General features: G+C 36.9%; 2 protein-coding genes across 2 annotated transcripts in view; one reads left to right on the top strand and one right to left on the bottom strand.

Annotated features, from left to right (window-relative positions):
* The window catches only part of LOC124776493 (SH2 domain-containing protein 4B-like), a 608,338-nt gene extending 596,092 nt beyond the window's left edge, over nt 1–12,246 (top strand). The window contains exons 4-9 of the mRNA XM_047251508.1: nt 79–319; nt 629–785; nt 1,623–1,770; nt 1,985–2,136; nt 5,826–6,023; nt 11,426–12,246. Coding sequence (XP_047107464.1) covers nt 79–319; nt 629–785; nt 1,623–1,770; nt 1,985–2,136; nt 5,826–6,023; nt 11,426–11,550 — 1,021 coding nt within the window. The 3' untranslated portion in view covers nt 11,551–12,246. The remainder of the gene's footprint in view (nt 1–78; nt 320–628; nt 786–1,622; nt 1,771–1,984; nt 2,137–5,825; nt 6,024–11,425) is intronic.
* An 881-nt stretch (nt 12,247–13,127) lies between these two features.
* The window catches only part of LOC124776492 (cyclin-dependent kinase-like 5), a 349,628-nt gene continuing 340,653 nt past the window's right edge, over nt 13,128–22,102 (bottom strand). The window contains exon 10 of the mRNA XM_047251507.1: nt 13,128–13,720. Within this exon, the coding sequence (XP_047107463.1) occupies nt 13,649–13,720 (72 nt within the window). The 3' untranslated portion in view covers nt 13,128–13,648. The remainder of the gene's footprint in view (nt 13,721–22,102) is intronic.

Raw genomic sequence — 22,102 nt, 5'->3', positions numbered from 1 at the left:
AATAAAAACTGTAATCATCCACAATGTGTCAATGAACCTAAGATAAATGTAGTGACAGTTTGTGTATTTTGATTGCAGAAAGTCAATGGAAGCAGAATTGACTGAGCTACTGGACTTAAACCAGAAACAGATACAGGCTATGGAGGCCCTTCAGCGCAAAGAGGCAGATCCAATGGATATATACTGCTCAGTAGATGAAATCAGAGACAGAATAAAACAGCAGTTTCCTAATAATAACACGAAGAATAATATTAACAGCACTATAGAGATCAGCTTTGCTGATAAACGTGATGCTTTGCAAGAAATATCTCTCAATACTGTAAGTTTTTGCACAATTCAATAATAAAATAAGTTATTTATTGCACACAAAGCAAGTGGGGACTAAATGTAATTATTTTCACTATTAAAGAAGTTCCTCTGATAACCTACTAAATGAAAGGAAAGTCAACAGAAAGAAGAAATTATTTTATGTGCATCAAATCTTTCCTTAATTTTGTTGAATGAATCTGTCACTCCTTGATTTTCTCAGTGAGAATAACCATTTGATAATCATGTTGTTACTATAAACAACAATTTTATTTATTCAGTTAGATTTATCCAAAGTAAGAGATTTCTTGTCTTTTTTCAGCCAAAGAAGGTATCTCAACGTGTTGCACTCTGGGAGAAACGTGTGATGGAAGAAAGGACATCTGAAATATTCAGACGGATTCAACGTAAACAAAAAGAAGTTGCTAAAGAAGCTGAGGAGGAAGAGCATAAGAAAGAACAGCTATGGAGGGAGCAAGGTACTACCACTTATCAAAATAAGTTAACTTTATTAAGTTCTTTAAATAGAAGTAAGCAGTCAAGATGTATTATTTTTTTTAACTATGACTGCAACAATTCATATAAAAGGAAGAAGGTTACCTTGATTTGATGGACTAATGAAATTGCAGTGCAAAATTGTGCTTGCTTCTAACTTTAAGGCTGGTGAAATACAATTGTCTTTTGATACACAGTTGATGATGCTGGTCATTTAATCAGCAGTGTCTGCTATGAGACTCAAGAAAGCACAAGTTGGAGAGAAGAAAGATAGGAACTCATGGCATCACAAACAACAACAATAACATTCACTTCCTTTGATTTGGTTGATTGTAGTAGAAAAGTCTCTTGGCTTGCTGATCCAAATATTGTTTGGCTGGTTGGCTGATTTGGGGGAGAGACCAAACAGCAAGGTCATTGGTCCATCAGATTAGGGAAGGATGAAGAAGGAAATCAGCTGTGCACTTGCAAAGGAACCATCCCAGCATTTGCCTGAAATGATTTAGGGAAATCATGGAAAATCTAAATCAGGATGGCTGGACGAGGGTTATGAACTGTCATTCACATGAATGCGAGTCTAGTGTGCTAACCACTGCACCACCTTGCTTGATTCAAATATTATACATCAAGTTTGGTCAAAGTGAAAATAAAGAATGGTTACTGCAACTAGCATTCATTGCAACCTTCAGCATTTTTAATTTTGCTGTCCTACGACTAATACATACGCCGTTTCCAATAACTTTGACAAAAATTAAAATGTACATTTTCTAAAAACAAAATTGTTGATTAACTAAGTAACAGATTTGACTTTTTTTTTTCAGAACGTAAAGCAAAAGAAGCTGAAATGCAGATACGTGAAATAGCACGGCGTGCTCGAGAAGAACATCGCAGAACTTCAGTACTGGATATGGATGTTGATATTCAGGCCAATTCAACCAAAAATACACTCTCTGTGGAAACTAGCAGCAGGTGGATTTTCTTTCTTAGATAATCTTTGGATCTTGCCTAGTTATCAACAACAAAATAAATTCATAAGTCCTTAGGCTATGATGATTTGATTTGTTTTAGTTGTAAATCTTCACAAATCATGACATTACTGTCTGGAGTCAGCTTGGAACATTAAGAATATGATGAATCACAAAACTTTTCTCTCAAATGATGAATCAAATCTTTATCATTTCAGTCAAAATAGCCAGTCAGCTGTCAACACAACTAATAGCACAACTGCAAAGCCAGAAAGTAAAGAAGCTGTGGTGGAATGGTTCCGCTCTAGTGAAATAGCACGAAGAGCAGGCTTAGAGCCTACATCTAATCAAATATCTCCTTGGTTCCATGGTAAGTACAATTAAACAACCTCCTTAATCTTCTGATTGTTATTCTGCTTTATCTTCTTGTATCCTCTGAATGCACCTGCATATAGTTAACAATTATATTATTCTGCACAAGAGTTTCTCACATTAGTTCACAGTTTAGTATTGTAACATTATTTATTGCATATACTACAGTAATTTTTTGTGTGTTTTTCGGTTTTTACAGTCTCCATTTTTGGGTTTTAAATTTTCCTATCAACTTTCTGTGGTTTCATGACTTTAACGTATGTGATCATACAGGACATGCTGCATTAAATTAAATTAATGATTGTGCATTGCCTTATTCATGCATATTAGTTACTCTTGCTCCAAGCTATGTGCATAGTAATGTAAGACTCAAACAACAGCAAGGCTACAACGAACCAAAGTTTATTCTTCTTCCACACACAACAGCTGAGAACATAGACACAAACATAGCAACAATCCAGGTACTGATAAAAGCAGTTGCTGACAATAAGTATGAACACAATATGAAGACAAGTTCCCCCTGCACTGTCCTTTTAAAGAGGAGGGCTCCAGTAGACAGTGCGGTAGATGCTATGCTATTTGTGCAAGTGCTGTGGCCACTCGTGGCCTGGTACCACAGTGCATATCATAGTATTATGTGCAGAGTTATAGCACCCCTTCCCCATTGTGGGTGTTGGGGCATCAGTTGAAATATTCATGGCCTCTGCAGTGGATGCTGAAGGAGATGGTGGCAGTGGAAGGAAATTTTGGAGCAGAACCAGCGAGTAGAGGCAGAAGTGGCATGGCCATGGGCACACACGATGGTCTCTCCCCTGTGAAGTACCATAAAGAGGACCAGTGACAAGAGAGCTGATAGCATCTTGATATCCGGTCCCCTGACATGGCAGGACTATGCAGATGCTTGGTCAGAGAAGCTGGTATTGATGGCCCCAAAGGTGTCAGCAACTGCAGGATCACTGATGGCAGCAAAGTAACACAGGAATGCCCAACAACAGGTGCCAGGGGGCTGGGCCCCGGAGGAGAGGCAGGAGGTGGCAACATCCAAGGAGGGCAGGTCTGCTCCCACAGAAGGGACACCCTGGGAGGCTGCAACAGACATTGTGGGAGGAGGTGGAGGACCCATGGCCCTTGCCATTAAGTGAGGATTTAGCTGGTTGTGATGGTGCCACCAGCCCATCACTGGTGTATGCTATACAGAGACGACAGCCTTGGAAGCTATGGACTGTGGCAAGTATTCACTTTAGTTGAAAACAGAACCCCTGATCCCAGACTGCAGGGACGGGGGCAAATAAAGATGAAGGCCACACTGATGGGCATTGATGGGGTGGCATGTGCAGATGGAGGAGGGTGTGTGGCTGGTGACATTGGAGCATCGCGGCTGGACTCTGATTCCCCATTAGTGTAAACCTTTGTTAACCCAAGAAGTATGTCGAGATATCATCTCTACAGGAGTCTGTGATGGGCACAGAAATTGTAAAGGCCTGAGACACAAACTGTAGACCATTATCCATCATAGGTCAATACTTGGTATGCAAGACCCCCAAACATCCCTGACATAGGAGCTGAAGCACATCCTGTCATAGGGTGTTCGGGATCACAGTCCCAGTCAACAGCCCATCCATACCTAAGAGAACAACACCATCAAATACCAAAAGGTGGTGGCAGAGGATGTAGTTACACAAAGGATCAGAAGCCCTACCTGGAGACCTGTCTGGCTAACGAAGCTGAAAGAGGTGAACAATTTGATGCAAAACAAGATTAGCAGTGACAGTAGGTGCGATCCAGGAGCCTGTAACCCTTCCACTGTGCAGTGTGCCTCAACATCTAAGTGAAGCAAAGGAGTTCATCCTCATCAAAAATATGATCCATCCCCATTGAAAGCTGGGACAGCGCATCATCACTGGCATACTGTGCAGTAAGCCAAAAATTTATTTCATAGCTGTAGCAAGATGCTGCTTTGTTGGTCAATGAAGTAGAAGGATTAAACGATGAAACTAAGGGCTTGTGGTCAGTAACAAGGCATAACTTAGTCCCATACAAGAACACATGAAAATGTTTGAGGGCCTAGACAATAGCAAGCATTTCCTTTTCAACTTGAGAATTGAGCTGCTGAGTGGAATCGAGAGTTTTTGATGCATAAGCTATTGGATGTTTGGAACCATCCTCATACTGCTGTGCAAGAAGGGACGCCAAGTCCATAATGAGGGGCATGAATAGCCTAAGCCAAGTGATGGCCAGGATGGAAAGTTGCCAAACAAGGAGCAGAATGTAATTTGATTCCAAAAACGTGAATGCATGCTCGCAGGCTGGTGTCCATTGAAAAGGAACATTCTTGTGGATCAAATTATTGAGGGAATGGGTCAGTGTGACTGCACCCAGAATGAATTTGTAATCATAACCAATTTTACCTAAAAATGCTTGGGGTACTTTGAAATTTGTAGACTTAGCACAACCCCAAGTAATCTCAAACCCTGAGTATGAAATGGATGGCTAAAAAAATTTAAGTCGGGCAAGCTGCATTTCAACCCCAGAGTATATAAGACTGTGAACAAGGTACATAAGTCACCTAAATGTTCTTCCATTGATGCGCCCATGATGACAAGCAAAACACATTATGACAAGAGATGCAGAGTCAGATGTTTAGTAAATGCTTCAAACATCATTTGTCTTCTACTCATTGAGTTATATTACAACTGGATTTATTTAAGTTCTTATTCATTACTACAAGTAAGCAACACATTTAAACATGAACAAACCAATAATACATCTTCCATGTGCGCAGAACCTGTTTTAAATCTTCTGTGCCAAACTGTTCAAAAAAATTTCCCTGGGATGTGCTGGAATGCCATTCCAGTGTGTTCCAGCCAAAATTAAGTTCTGGCTTCAGTGACAGTATTTTTCATAGTTCTATTCTGTGATTAGGTAGGATTACAAATTTTTGGATGGTTGAGATTGCATAATGGTATTCCAATCATAATCCGATAACCCACAAATAGAAGTTTCCTGTTTTCTGTTAAAACAGACTAGGAGGAAGAAAACAAAATGGCACAATCTGTCTAATAGCTTAAATGCCCTGCTATTGTAGTTAAAACTGACTGAGTGTAAGAAAACTGAACTGCACATTTTCACAGCACAGCCTGTTCTCTCTCACAGTCAGTTTTAACAGAAAACTTGTACATTATTGTTTAAAGATATATATAGCTTATGCACATTTGAATTTTTATTAGATTATTGTGTAAAAATCTGAAATAAATCAGTCAAGAACTTTTTGAGATTGTTGGTAACATTATCTTGTCTTTATATAGCATCTTTATATAGCAGTATAGAGTAACATGTGCTGCAAAAGTTGTGACTAAATTATATATAGCTTGCTTTACCCTTTCTCTATTTGGTAAGTGATTTTGGAGACAGATGTTGTATAATTTACTATCCTTTTGTAGTTAATTAGTTGTATATGTAACAACTTCATTTGAAATTTATTTTTACTGAAACGTAAAGAAACATCATTGTCTGCTGGTGCTGAAACAGCTCTCGAATAGCAATGTAGAATGAACAGAATTTAAAATTACTACATTCTGGAAAGGCATTGTAGCTTTTGTACAGTAATGGATTTACTTAACAAATAATTCATCAATACACAGATGCATAAATGTCATAAGCATGTAATTTTTATAATTATTTCTATAGGACTCATAACACGCCAAGAAGCTGAGGCACTTTTGCAGGACCAGTCAGTGGGAACATTCTTAGTAAGAGTGTCTGAACGTATATGGGGCTATGCTATCAGTTATAAGGATACAGATCGATGTAAACATTATCTGGTTGATGCTTCCAACGGACATTATCAGTTTTTAGGAGCTAATCAGCTCAGTCACAACACACTGCGTAAGTATATAAATAATTATCACACTTTTAGTTATACAATTCTCCAAATAGGTCATATCTGTCTACACATTTTCATTAAGAAGTACTTCAATGCTGATAATTGCTTTAACTGTAAGGTACTTACATGTAAAAAAATCTAATATTGATGAATTGCAGAGGCAGTACAGGGGGTCCTTGAATGACAGTCTGTTAGTAACAGTAGTAACCAGTACACAATACTTGCAACAAAAAATTGGATTAACTTCTGAATGGAGTACATACTGAAAATATATTTTTGATACCAATAATTGCACACATCAAGTATGAAAGTCATGGAATGTTTCAGAGAAAGCATAAAAATATTGCACATGAATTTCCTAATCATGATGTATTGATGGGGAAATTTCAGTTGATTTTGGTGCAGGAACGAAAATTGTTTTGTCATTGTTGCAAATGTCCTATCATAAAAATTGTTTTGAGCAGTCATTGGGACAAACCACTCATAAGTAATCACACTTGTAACAAATATCCCTGAACTGTTTGGAATCACTGAATTTAATGATAGAGATCAACAATCACAAGATTTTTTATCCATCCACTTACATTGATACATATAGATTCATTAGCCACTGCTGTTGAATGAAATGTTAAGAAAGGTAGGGAGATATTTCTATCATCTAACTGCAACAAGAAAGTTATTCAAATGCAAATGAAGCTGAATCGTTATAGACAAATAAGAGCTGAAAAAAGTCAGAATAAGCATACAGATAGCAACACAGCATGTATTCTATGAATTAATAGAAAGCATCACCTTCCCATTGAGTGCAACGAATTGGGACGTGGACCTCAAATACATGTGTTAAGAAGAGATAATGATGGAAGAGTATAAAATGGACACTGAAATACAAATTCTATCATCATAAATTGTTTCTTCAAATGGTTCAAATGGCTCTGAGCACTATGGGACTGAACATCTGTGGTCATCAGTCCCCTAGAACTTAGAACTACTTAAACCTAACTAACCTAAGGACATCACACACATCCATGCCCGAGGCAGGATTCGAACCTGCGACCGTAGCAGTCGCGCGGTTCCGGACTGAGCGCCTAGAACCACGAGACCACCGCGGCCGGCGTAAATTGTTTCTTCAAAGAATGTAATATATAGCCATAAATGGGAATGGAGTTGAACCAATGAAGAAGAAGAACAAGAAGGGGAAGAAGAAGAATAAGAAGATACTTGATAGAGAAACATCACTAGTTCTGATGGGGGTTCATATTAGATTCTATACCAACTGAGGTGAAGAACAGGTGACTCATCTAGCTGAAATAACAGTGTGCCAAATATGATTAAAAAAGGCGCTGGTCTTCTTAGTATTTAAAATGGTTCACATAACAAATGCTCCAATTAAAGACTTAAACTGCTGACACAAATTCCCTGTGTAAATGTATTTTATGTTATGTTGGATGACTTTCTTGATACCACAATGGACATCACGTGAAACTTGCCTCATTTTATTTATACATGATGTGCATAATATTGTAAATATCAGAACCAAGACAGAAACAAGTTTTTCTTGGCTTCCAGAAAGGCTATGATACAGTTTCTCTGAGTAACCCAGTAAATTAAATGAGTGCTTACAGAATACAGAAAAATGTGTGGAATTTGATTAAGACTTACCAGCAAATAGAGCTCAGTATGGTTGCGTATGTGGCGGCATAATCAGAAGCAGAGGTAGTGTTTGGTTTACATGCAAGTGACCTGGCAGACAATGTTTCTACCTCTGTATGGATGTTCACTAATGTAAGTGGATGGATAAAAAATCTGCTCACCAAGTGGTGGTAGGAGAACGCACATATAAAGGTATAGAAATTTGCAAACTTTCAGAGCCAGTGACTTCTTCTGCTAGCAGAAGGGTTGAATAGGAAGAAAGAGGGGATAAGAAAAAGAGTTGATGAAGTTTTTCAACCCTTCTGCCAGGAGGAGGAGCTACTGGCTGCAAAAGCTTAAAAATGTCTATACCTTTATATATGTGTTCTCCTGCTGCTGGTTGGTGAGTATATTTTTATCTATCCAATTACATTATCTTTTTGCTACAAAATGCAGGAAGGTCTGCAAATGATCAGTACTGATGTAAATGCTGACACTCTAAGTGTAAATAACTATAGTGTCACATAAATAAATGGGTTAAAAGATTTAATATCAGTTGATTATGCACACAATTATCACCAGTCTTGGAAGTCTCATGAATCTCAAACATACAGGAGTATCTGTCCAGAAGGCTGTTTGATAGTTACCACATAGCTGTAACTATTGAAAAGGCAGATGACTGACTAATATTTATTGCAAAATACTAAGGAAGACTAATCCTGTCATGAAGCCACTGACAAAACCATAACTCAGAACCTTTGTTTGTTGGTGTAGGAGACTTACAAATTTGCCTTAATGAAAACAATATAAAGTAGTCATCATGGGTTTATTTACTCAGTGCAAGATCACAGTAAAAATCTTGAGAAATTCCAATGGGATACCCTGTAAATGCTTTATATACCGCAGAAAGCTGTACTCTCAAAATCCTGAGATCCCACATTCCTATACATATGAAGAAATACATTACTTCCTAAAAACTGCAAAAAAAACTCAACCCCAACAAGCCATGAAGGCCCAAAGGTACTGACTGGTCATTGTGTCCACTCCACACACATTTTGTGTAATCACCATGTGGATCAAATTAGAGAAAATCAACTTTTAATGAAGAAGTTCTTATTAGCTTTATTCCTCTACGTAGAAATGGGAAGAGAGGACAATGGTTTTAGCACACTGAATAACCTTTACTGTATGCCATACATTGGAGTGTATGATGCAATGTAGATGCAATTGACACATTGCACACTCAGTATCAATCAGTAATAGTTTTAGCCTGGTGGATGTAATAATTAGCATGAACAGCATAGATGGTAATAGAATAGTCTTTCTCATAGCACTGGATAAATAGCAAAACTCAGTTGTCCATAGCTAAGTACCTCTTTTATCATTCAGGGGATCTGTCAAATTATCAAAGCACCCATTCCTACATGGCTGAAAAATCTTCAGAATATACCAGAACCTCCTCTATCAAGCAATACACCTTCCATGAAGTCCTTCAACCAGTCTTCTTGTGGTTTATACTGAGCAATGCACAATCATTTACGTGCAGGCCAAAATGTGTTTTTTTTACATTTTTAGATAGTGTTTTCTCACATTTTAGCTGCTGGTATTTGTTTGCCCATTACAGCAGGCTAAATGATTTCATTTTTCTTTGTGTACCCACTGACTGCGCAATACTCCAACTATATGGTGAGTGGTTCCCTTTACTTCTTTCATTATTTGTGAAACACACAAAAAGGTATAGAAGGACATACTGAATAGAACTGGGGAGGAGAGAAATTTGTGACACAATCTGACAAGAAGAAGGGATCAGTAGGACATGTTCTGAGGCATCAAGAGATCATCAATTCAGTATTGGAGGGAAGTGTGGAGGGTAGAAATTGTAGAGGTAGACTAAGGCATGAATACACTAAACAGATTCAGAAGGATGTAGGTTGCAGTAATTACTCAGATGAAGAAGCTTGCACAGGATAGAGTAGCATGGAGAGCTGCATCAAACCAATCCCTGGACTGAAGACCACAACAACAACTAGGATCAGCTGTATTTAATACTGTTAATTTCTGCAGATACTGAATGATTATGAAAAAAACTTTCACTTTATTGATTATTATTAGTATTATTATGAAAATTTTCTGGTGCAATTTGCTTGCAATTCTTTGTCAATGGGAATTGGCGAATTCATAATAATGAAAGGACCACCATTGTAGTGGAAGTGTTATATACATCTGTGTGTATGAGACTTATCTCTCTGAACACTTTGTAAATGAAGTGCTACACATTGTTCACTTTGAAACTTCCTGGCAGATTAAAACTGTGTGCCGGACCGAGACTCGAACTCAGGACCTTTGCCTTTCGCGGGCAAGTGCTCTACCAACTGAGCTACCCAAGCACGACTCACGCCCCGTCCTCACAGCTTTACTTCTGCCAGTACCTCGTCTCCTACCTTCCAAACTTTACAGAGCACTTGCCCGCGAAAGGCAAAGGTCCTGAGTTCGAGTCTCGGTCCGGCACACAGTTTTAATCTGCCAGGAAGTTTCATATCAGCGCACACTCCACTGTAGAGTGAAGATTTCATTCAATTGTTCACTTTGATTTTTTCAGAGATGATCCATCTTGAAATAAAGTATCTCAGTATTGCAAAGTATGTCAGTATGACTGGTAATGACAAATTTACTGCTTGTTTAGCAAACCTATTCATGTTCAAATAACTTATGAGACTGCAGCTGGGTGACTTTTTGAGAGTCGCCAATATTTCAACAGGTTTACACCCTATCAGTTACAAGAGACAAAGACAAATGCAGCTCAACCATTGGACTGTTAATGTTCACTCTCGATAACTTCTGATGCGGTTGTGTGATGGCACTAGTGTGTACAGAAAGAAAGAGAGAGAGAGAGAGAGAGAGTAATTCATCTTTATGGTATGCTTTAAAAATCAAAGTTTTAAGTTCCCTTGCACAGCATTCCCTTGCGGCATTTGTGCCTTGAAAATGACAGTGTACACCTGTGTAAATAGCAGTGGCTGTTGCCCTCCAGCTTCATTCCCATAAGTATTTGAATATTTTATACACAGTGACAAATTCAGATTTCAAACCCATTCATATTCTTCATTCATTTCAGAGCTTTTGTTATGCAACAAAATAGATTCTAAGATGTTCTGCTCCCGATTGGATTCTTTTCATTTGTCATTCTTTTTTAGTTCAAACAACACATATTCCTGTGAAAATGAAGAGTCAGAGATAGGAAGTGCATCACTGAGAGGGCAAATTATCACTCACCTTAGTTCAGTGTTGTGCATTCATTACTTGGTCTGGGTTTAGCTCTCCCCATTGACCTTCTCACTGCCATAGCTTATTAAGAGTAGATCACAAATTTGGTTGCTGATCCAATGTTAACTCCATATTTTTTCCTGCACCTAATGTGTACTATGAGTCATGATGTGGAGTGACTTTTCCTTTCTTTCAGCAACTGTGTAACTTCCTTTTTTCTCTTTTCTTCTGTTTTTTGTGCTTCCTAAATTTCCCATTCTAAATTGTGCTTTATACTGTAGGACTAAGACCCAGCTGTGTTAGGAATGGATATTATTGCTACCAAAAGACTGTAATCTATGTTTTGCTTTCCGTTTAAACACATAGTGTGTTACATTATCTGAGCTCGTTGTACTGACTTTGGATTTTGTTCCTAGATTAATTTGTGTTTATTTTTCTTTATTATAAGACATGTGTAACTTAATTCCAAAATGGAAAACATGATTTGTCAAGGTAAATTTATATGTTCCAGGTGATATGATACAGTACCATGCAGAAAATCCTATCACTATGATGGGAGGTGAGAGATTACTATCTCCATGCCCACGAAATGAGGTACCTAGTATTTTCAAAGGACTGCTTCAAAACAGCTGGTGATTTTCCTCAGAAACATAAGTGGAAATGCCTAAGCCAGAAGTAATTGCTTATCATTAGCAATAGCTAAGACTGAACATTTACCCACAGTTAATTCATTTCTAGTTCTGAACTAGAAAAAATAGAGGTAGTGAAGCAGTGATGTGTTTTTTCAGTGTAAGCACAGGAAAAAGTTTGGCTAATATTCAAAACAAACTTCCTTGTGTAGTACCAGTGAATGTAATCTGTTAATATAAGACCTGTACAGTGGATAGTGATTGACTCTTGGTATTTATAAACAAAGAGATTGTGTGTGTTAAATGTTTGTGTTGTAATGTGCTGTCATTCTGTAGTATGAAATATTTCAACATCCACCCTCACTTTTTATCCATTAACACTGTTGTATTCCTGTGTGGTTGACACAGAGGAAGGTGACAGTATCACAGTGCCATGACTCATTTACTTGCTATTAATGTAAATGGAGGTAGTCCAGGTTATGCAGAGGGCACTGTCTTGTGCTGTAAGGTTGTACAGTTTGTAATGTACATTTATCAGAAGGAAAATAATTATGTTTCCTCATAGAACTATCAGATGTATTAAGCAGTGAGATAGCAGTGTATTATGTCAGTTTTTCAATAATATAATTAGTCTGGTTGCTTTCAGCCCTACATTAAAAAAGAAGAAAATAAATTTTATATTGGTGCTCATTGCTGCTATAAACTTACTCTTCATTGTTACTAATACAAGATTTTAGTGCTTTACTCTATAAAAATTAGTTTTATAATTCCAATTCCTTCTAAGTAAAATAATAGCCAGAACTATGACTGATGTACACTGATTTATGTGTATTCATTTTCTGATTATGATATTGTGTCAGTTTTGCAAAGGGGTTTGAGACTATCCCTAGAATAACTGCAGTGATTTCTATTCATATCATAATCTGAACAGCTGTTTTTGAGAGCTCATAGTATATGTCACCTGTCTGTCATGAATCAAAACAGCAGTTCCTTATACTAAGGACAGCAGGCACTATTTGGCTAATTTTGTATGTGGGACTCATACAACAGAGGAAAACAAAATTATATGATTTACAATTTATTGGAAAACACACATCAAAACAGCAAACAGTAACTATGTACACAGTTTTAAAAAATATTTTATACAAATATAAGGTGACTATCTGTTGTAAAAAATATAATTTTCCCAACTTGGGTTCCATATGTATCAAGAACAAATTTCTTATGAGTGCACTCCATCACTCATCACAAAAGAGATCAACATAATTTCATCTTTTTCATACATGATCACTCTATGTTTTTTAAAATTTGGTGCTTCTCCTTGAAAGTATTATAAAAACATCTGTCTCAAAAACAGATACAAATGAAGAATAATAAAACAAAAAGTATTTGAAGAACAAGATTTACACTGGATGACAATGTAATTCCAGAGAGAAACTGTAAACATAATAAATTTAGACATCAAAATAAACTTTTTTTTAAATTTTTAATAAATGTTCATTATTCTGATTTACACTTTCTGCATCATTATGCAAACAATCACTGCAATTTAAGCAGTAGCTTAAGTAAAGATAGGTACCACACACAAACAAAATTAATACATAAATGATTTTTCAATCAGAACATTAATTCATCAAATTAGTGATCATGTATCTGGCAAGAAGATACTGAAAGGAGGTCTGTGAAAGCAGAATATTGACATTCTATGATGTTCATGGATATGTAATTGTGAACTGAAATTTGTTAAGACTTCGTTGTGATGTTTCAATAACAGATCTGTACTTGGAAATGTTTAGTTCACAAGTCATAGACTGCCCTCTTGCTTCTGATTATTTCCACAATTAGTTTCATGTGATATGGAAATATAATGATGATTGTCTAGTACAAATATACTGTGTATGTCAATCTTGCTTTTTCCCTTATTGTTCATATTTTATAATATACTGAATACTTTGAAGATACTGTAAACTCTCCAGTTTAAAATTACTCATCCAGAACATTACAGTTAACCATCCTTTTCCTAAATGTACCATGGCTTTCGTGATCAGTGTGTACTGAAACTTAAAGATTTTGAGAAATTTCTTGTACGTCTATTTCTGAGTGTCTCATACAAATGGTAAGTTAGAACCAAATCTTGTTTTGGGGCTCTGTGATGGTGAACGAGAAGAACTGCCTCTCTGCAAAAAAGGAAAACAATCACTTCAGTACACAAAACATTAATGTAATAAAGTGTCAGTTCTTGCATAGGATTTGTATTCAATGTTATGCTTCATAAGGAGATTATACACATTTTTTTCCATCCTGATCTTCCCATTAATTCCTTATGAAGAATTATATTTAAGTAGGAAGAAATGAAGAAATGACATATTCATTAAACTGATAAGCTGCATTTACATTTAGAAAATGAAGTTGTTCAACATTGTTAGTCTTCACTATGACTGAACATTCAATTAGTATATAGTTTTATCAGACCTGAGTCTAATCACAACAGAACAATTTCAATGGTAAACATATTTTTTTACCTGTTATTTCAATCTAAAAGTGTTAAACTAAATAAATCCATGCAAAGGAAACACCATTTCACAGTCATGCTTGTCTGGCAGCTCCAGATAAAGTGAGTACAAAAAGTGAGAGTAGTAGTGTATACAAGCTTGAAAACTTTATGAATAAGCTTCCAATAACTTCAGTAACTAACATTTACAAAATCAACTTCTCAGTTCAGGGCGACACTTCTTAGATATAAATAGCATAAAATAACAAGCTGGGCATTCAACAATGCACAAAAATGTTCTTTGATTCTCTATGATATAATGTTAGAAATTAATTGTTTTTGAAAATGTCGACACAAGCTTAAAGAGATGGATGGTAAGAACCAGATAAATTTGAATGAAACTGGATTTTGTTGCATAAAAAGCTGATGATTCATCACTGAGTATCACTTCATGTAGGGCATTGGTGTAATATCTTAATTGAGGAAATACACCTGCATTCTGCCACAACATGCCTCACTGCGACATTGCCTAACTACACTATATTCTGATACAGCACTCACTATGTAAGAAAAGTTAACAGGAAACTGAAATTAACCCAACTTCAGCAGCCATAAACTGTACAGAGTAACTATCATTCTTCACTATTAAACAATATACTCAATCCTTATAAGTGTATTGTAGTAAATAAATAACAGTTTAAAATTAGAAACTCAACAGTGTTTACTAAGGTAGAGACTTAACTGTTTTTTATGTAAGGTATTAATTTACAGGCTTTTTAAACATGTAGTTAAAAACAAATGTTTCTTGAAAAATGGAGGGTTCATTGCAATGCTGGCATAAGCAAGTCTTTTTTCCAATTTCAGCTTATGTACCTCATAAACTGAAGAATCAACAGTTTTTCCATTTGCAGCAGTGGTTCACATCACATTTCTCATGGTAGTGAGTACATGGTAAACTTAAACGGAGGTATATTTAAGAGTCTCAGTTTATAGACATGCAACGAGGAGGTTACTTGGTGTGGCAAGATGTGATGCTGTTCCTGTCCCTGCAGACTGTTGCAACCTTAGTAACATCAAGATAGGAGTTTTGGAACAATCTCTACTGAAAAACATTTCATATGTGTCTCAGATAAAATCAAAAGGTATTGCTAACATTACAAAGCATCTTTCAATTGACACATTTTGGTAGGCTGTGCTGTAAGGGAGGAGGACAAAAGAGAGAAGAGAACTGGGCAAAACCATAATATAAAAGTACATCTCACCTGATGAGGATTATTTGGCATAACAATTTCCAGCTAGATATTATCAATCACAGGTTTCTTATTTCCAGTCATTTCTTTGCTGTATGACTCACATTTTTAGAAATAATGAATCTGTCTCTAAGAATATAGTTCATATGTATAATCTTATTGAGCCAATATTATTATGAATTCCTGAAAGGATAAACTATTTGTTCCCTGAAATGGAGCAGGATTATTTCAGAGTATCACAAACCAAAATGCTATTAACGAGGGAAGAGACATAGAAATAAAAAAAAATTGGTTTCCAGTTCTATGCATTCACTATGAGAGTTCAATTGGTACTAACAGTCAAGATTTTAAGTGCAAAAAATTCCCATCATAATCATGAGTATTTCTAAACATAAAGAAAATGGTAAACATGAACTTTTAATCAAAGTATGTCATTCAGTCAACTGCATTTGAAAAAAAAAAAAAAAAAAAAAAAAAAAAAAAAAAAAAAAAAAAAAAAACAGATATGTGCACTTGACTATAGCAGAAATCTGTTTTAAGATAACTGGATGTCAATTTACGTCCACCTGAAACATATGTTGGATGTTTTGATATAATGCTATGTACCTACTCTGAAAACTTTAATTACCTACAAAAAAGCAGGAAGGAAAATATGAGTTCAATTAAAACCAAAGATAAAATGATCATGACAATAATGACATGTGATAATGACAACGCAACTGTAGGCTTTTTTTTTTTCATTTCTGAATGATTATTATTGTAGTGGTAATATGATGATTAATGCTCAGTTTCTGATAACTTATAGTACTTTATTATTCATTTGTAATAATGAAATAGGAATATATAATTTCAAATTTAAAATATATCAGGTTTCCTTTACTTACATGAACGCCCTTCCTTTCTCTATCTTGTAAAATGTATAAATTCTGTTATTATGTAGCTTTATTTTTCTGCTCTACTAAATTCAAAACACTAAATGTCTGAGCTGTTAGTATAAAATGACTTATGCAACTGTTGCTTTGGAACATTGCAATTAGCCTTAATGATGAACAGTTCTAAAGAGTACCAAAGAAGCAGACATTAGCTATACAACTCTGTGGCAGGGCATATTTTGGTTCATTCCACATCTCCATAGTTTTCTCCATTGTGACATGTCATGTAGAACAAATGTGAATGAACAGACAACTTAATGACCATATGAAAGAACTGAATGGAATAACAACAATACAAAAGTCGTAGATTGCTACTCACCACATAGAGGAGGCATTGAGTGGCAGATTGGCACAATGAAAACAAATGCTAGCTATTATTCAGTTATTGGACTAAGTCCTTTGCCAGATATAGACAACAAAATTCACACAAGCTTGACTAATACAAGCACAGCTCACACACTCATGGTCACTGTTTCCTCCAGGCACTAAGGCCAGCTGCGACTGCATCTGAAGTGAGCAGTGGCCTTTACTGTGATGGATAGTGGTAGCACAGAGGCAGTGTGGAGTGGGGAGGGGAGGAGAAGCGATAGCAGGCTATGGGTGTGGGTAGATGTTAGTGCCACCTCTGGGACCATGCAGGGCCACAGTGGGGACATGATAGTGGGCTGATAGGTGCAGTTTTGGTAGGCTGTGCTGTAAGGGAGGAGGACAAAGGAGAGAGAAGTAGAGACAGGGAAAGGACTACGCATGTGCACTAGTGGGATAGAAAGCATGTGTAGGGCTGGAGTGGGAGAAGGGAAGGTGATACTTTGGAAAAGAACAGGGACTAGCAAAGGTTAAGGTCACGGGGATTATGGGACTGAAGGATATGCAGCTCAGAAAGTTCCCACTGGCACAATTTAAAAAATCTGTTTTTGTGGGGAGAACCAAATGGCACAAGTCATGAAGCTGTCAGTTTAGTCAAGCACATCGTTTTGGGAGCCATGCTCAACAGCTGGTGAAACACAGTAAGTTGGAACTATTCCAGTTGTTATTAATCTACTCCTGTTGAATACCTTTCTTCCTCTCTCTATATTTCAACCAACCCCAACTAAATGTGCTATTGCTAAAATGATTTAAATACAATATTTATCATTAATTTATTATTAATAACAAGTAACTGATAACTGAAATTGTTACTACAGAGTATAATGGTGAAAATAGTATGAGCTAATCCATAGATTTGAGAATATTGATACCACTCATTAGAAAGAGAGCATTTCATTCTGTTCAGTAATCTAGCTCAATTTTCTGAATATTAACTTAAAAGCTACCCTTAACTAAAGTTCAAACAGATCTAAAATTACTTTTGCCATTTGAGCTTAGACTTAGACTCCAGGATTTAACTGAACAATTCTGTTACACTAATTTTTCTGAACTATATACCACCCTTCAGTATTGAATTAAGCAATTACATTAACATGATTTCAAATATGACAACTTTATGTGCTGTTTTGAGGCTTTCCCAGTGCTGCATCTGCTTGATAGGTTCCCAGGAATTACGCCGGATAATATTGTAGAAACTGCACAATATTTCAGCAAGACAACTGCCCGCCATCTTCAGGTGCTACTGTCATGCCGCTGAGAGGCTTGCCAATTTATATGTTGACTTTCTAGAACAGCACAGGCACCAGCGAGGGCATAACGTCATCGAAGACCAATCATAGACAGCGTCGAATACCAGAGCCATCTTCTGGCGAAACGGGTCACGGTCTGCGGAAGCACGCCATGGCACGGGAAAATGCGGCCGGGAGCAACAGACCCCGTTCGCGCGCCTGAGGTGCTGGCACATGATTTAAGCATCTGCGTTAAGGTTTCCCATCTGCATTGACTTGATGCAGCTGCTAATCTGTGGCTGACAATTCCATAGTGCCGCCAGGGCTGGCTCCCAGGCTTTGCTCAGGTGAAACCCCATGTCTCTAATTATTAGGTCATTGCTTGTAAGTATTTCGACTGCCTCTTTGATGATGGAGTCCCAGTATGTGGAAGCATACGAGAGGATCTTGGTTTCTTCAATGTTCATGCCGTATCCTGTGTCGAGGCAGTGTTCAGCAACTGCAGATTTCTCTGGTTGACCCAAACTCGTGTGATGTTTATGTTCGTCGCATCTGTCTCTAACCGTATGACACGTCTGGCCAATATAAGACTTCCCACAGTGGCATGGGATTTTATATATTCCTGGTCTCCTCAGGTCGAGGTTGTCTTTAACAGAGCCAAGCATTGATTGCACTCGTGCTGGAGGCTGGAAAACACATTTAATCTGGTATTTCTTGAAAATTCTGCCCATCGCCCCCCCCCCCCCCTCTCTCTCTCTCTCTCTCTCTCTCTCTCTCTCTCTCTCTCTCTCTCTCTCTCTCTCTCTTTCTCTCTGTGTGTGTGCACGCACTGCACGCACTGCAGTCGACTGAGTGCTACAAAGCACCACAACCCCGTGGTGTTCTCTGCTTCTACAAGCTGTTCTTGAGGTTTGGAGCATGCTGGTCGAAATGCATTCTGGATCTGCTTCTCGGAGTACCCATTCTGAACAAACACAGAGCAGAGACGGCTAAGCTCTGCCGATAAGCTGTCCTGATCTGAGATGGCTCTAGCCCTATGCACTAGCTCCATAATACAGCATTGCGCTGTGAGGGATGATGACAGCTCGTATGTTGTAAATACAAGTCTGTGTACGTAGGCTTCCAGAACACACTGTGACCCAAGGCACCATCTCCTTTACTCATAAACAGATAGTCCACCATGGAGGCATGCCGTGTGCTAATGAAATAGTACTGAGAATTCATACAATTTTCCAAACTTAGATAATTTTCCAACTAACTACTGTTTCATTAAACTAAATCATTATTGAATCCAATAGATTATCTACATTATTAAATTCTCATCTTACAGTTTCTTCAGATTGTAAAATACCATCCACCATTTTATAAACACCCCTTTCAACCCAAAAATCTTCAGTTCTGGATGCGCTGCAACAGGATTAACAACTTTTTGTAAACATCACATTGCAGCTTTGGTAATCTCTTTGGTAGCAGTTCAGTCAGCACCTGATATCTCCCAAGTAAGACCTATGCCTAAAAAGTACACATTTGGTAAACTCTTGAGTAAGACCTGTTTAAAAAGCCCACTTACTGCTTGCTACTGACATCTCAATGGAAGTGTGCCAACTACCATGACTTCAGTAACAGTTTTGTCTTATTCACATCAATGAAGGTCAGTGACTTACATTGTATCATAATGTTTATTACATCCTGCAAATGTTTCATAGTTTTTAGCTTTTCTATTGTGAATAACAGGACATGTATGTGCAGAAGATGATGATGAGTGGTATTATTTTGATGAATGAAGACTTGAAATACAATTATGCTCACTGTCACTATGTGATGAATTTCTGTTAGTGGGTTATTACTTTTACAGTGTTGAGAGTGAATCCTGTGGACTGTAAAGTACTGTTATATACTGGTGAACAGAGTATAGGCAACTAGACAACAGGAGCAGACTGTGTAGATGAGCTACCACTGAATGCGAAGTCTGGTTCATAACACCAAGAAATAAGGTTGCAATAATTGTTTGTATAATGACATTGTTTAGGATGAAAATTAACATGACACATTTTGTGAAACTTAGCAGTAGAGTAATACATACAGAATTTTCAATTGACAGAGACTGGTTATCATTCCAGTGAAAATGTCTATGTTGAATAAATGTGAATAAATATGAATTTGTGAAAAATTTAACTCACACATTTTGTGTTTGTCACTGAACTGTATGACTACCAATAAAAAGTAATTTCAGGTTATGAGGCTTCAGTTTTGCACTTGCCAGCTAGGAAATTAAAAACAGGTGGATTCAAAAACTAAGGTCCCCTTCACATTACTCAAACAGCTTTCCTTTTCTCCTAATGTGAGCATGATCATGAATTATATGGTAGCTCAGTTTAAAGTATCGTTTAATTACAGCGCCTAGTATCTGTCATATTTTTTTTTTTTTTTTACTATTGACATGAGGGTACAGAGTGTGGGAGATGCAAGTATTGCCATGAGAAGAATGGGGGAACAAGCCCTACTTTCCTTATGCAATGTTGTCTCTGCACATGTACTTTGCACTCTGTTCTGACAAACTACAAAAGTTGAAGTAACGGTCACACACACTTAGAAATATCATCCACACTAATCTTGGAATTCTTTAGTCACTCATTAAAATGCAGTAAACAATGTGATAGCTTGACAGAGTATAGACTTATGTAATGGCTACTATGAAGCTAGACATGGTACTGTTATTGTTGGTTCACTAAGGCTTGCAGTGTCCTGACACAAAACACTGGTGGCCCAAAGTCCTCAACCTTGTATGATGTTGAGATATGGATCCCAGTGGTCAAAAAATGTTTAATAAATAATACCTTATTGTCAAAACTAATGACAATTTCATTATTGTAATTTAGTATAAAACACACAAATACAAGAATGTAACCCACAACTACACATTTTAGGAGTCAAGCTTCCACCACCTGGCTATCTGAGTTCAACCCTCCACACACACACACATGCTCAAATGCAGTCACCCTGATGGGAGCCTGAAGTCTAGAACACATAGCTATTCCTTACATTTGTGGTTGTATGCTAAACAGTTAAAGTCACTATCTTCACAGCTGCTACCTCCAACCTATAAAATGCCTAATATTACAATTGTGATTTGTCTTTTCAATAGATGTCTATTTGAGGAGACAGAGACAACAGAGAGAGAGAGAGAGAGAGAGAGAGCAGCCTTCATATTGTATGAGTAATATCTAGTTTTTATGAGAAATATTCTGTTGCAAAGTATGGTTATCTACTGTAGTGTCACAAAGTGTAATATCAAATTGTTATTTTCTTTTATAATTATTCTCATCTTTATTACCAACAGGAACACAGGTGCACATATCCATCCCCCCCCCTCTCCCTCCCTCTCTCTCTCTCTCTCTCTCTCTCTCTCTCTCTCTCTCTCTCTCTCTCTCTCTCTTTCTCTCTGTATGTGTGCACGCGCGCGCGCGTACGATAGCCCAACAAACATTCTACCAGAACTTCCCAACTATATTTGTAACTTAATGAAATTTGTACATACAGCACTCAATGACAATAGAAACATTGAGCATCTGGAAATACACATTTCCAACTTATAACAAAAAATTACACTTTTATTGGAAAATTACATACTCTTTTACCAGTGGGTACCACACCAAATAATACAAGAACTGCAGTCGACTGAGTGCTACAAAGCACCACAAATTAATAAGAATATTCTTAGTTGAAGTGATTCCATGTTGACTTCATTTGCGAGGTCTGATCCAAAATTTCAGTTTTTCTGGATTTAATTTCAAAATCCCCTGAAAGTGTCATAACATAGAAAGAGAATCAACTTTTCTACATGTGAAGAGAAAAGTTTAGTGCAAGAGAGTCTAGAGAGAGGCTAGTTTAGGAAGAAACAAATAATTGTTATAGAATGATGGAAACATCATCATAAGCACAAATACAATTTTTATATTGCAAATTCTACTATAGACTGTACAAGACCAATTTTTACAACTAAGAATACATGTTTACAAAGCAATATGAAACTTGTTACTACCGTTTTATTAAAAAAAAAAGATCATTACTGTCCATCTTGATGAGAACACATTTGATTAAACAAGAATGTCAAAAGAAGCAGAAAAAAGAACCCAAACACACTGCATGAAAACATGGGAAAGTACAGAAATATCTCTAAAAATCTAGGGTTCTACAGGGAAAAACCAGAAACAAATGAAATACAATACCGAGGACAAGCAACAGAAGAAACTGAAATATCAAACATTTTCTAATGCATTACAAGATTAAA

Source organism: Schistocerca piceifrons, chromosome 2 (assembly GCF_021461385.2).
Source record: "Schistocerca piceifrons isolate TAMUIC-IGC-003096 chromosome 2, iqSchPice1.1, whole genome shotgun sequence".
Taxonomy (NCBI): domain Eukaryota; kingdom Metazoa; phylum Arthropoda; class Insecta; order Orthoptera; family Acrididae; genus Schistocerca; species Schistocerca piceifrons.
This window is presented reverse-complemented; position numbering and strand designations above follow the sequence as displayed.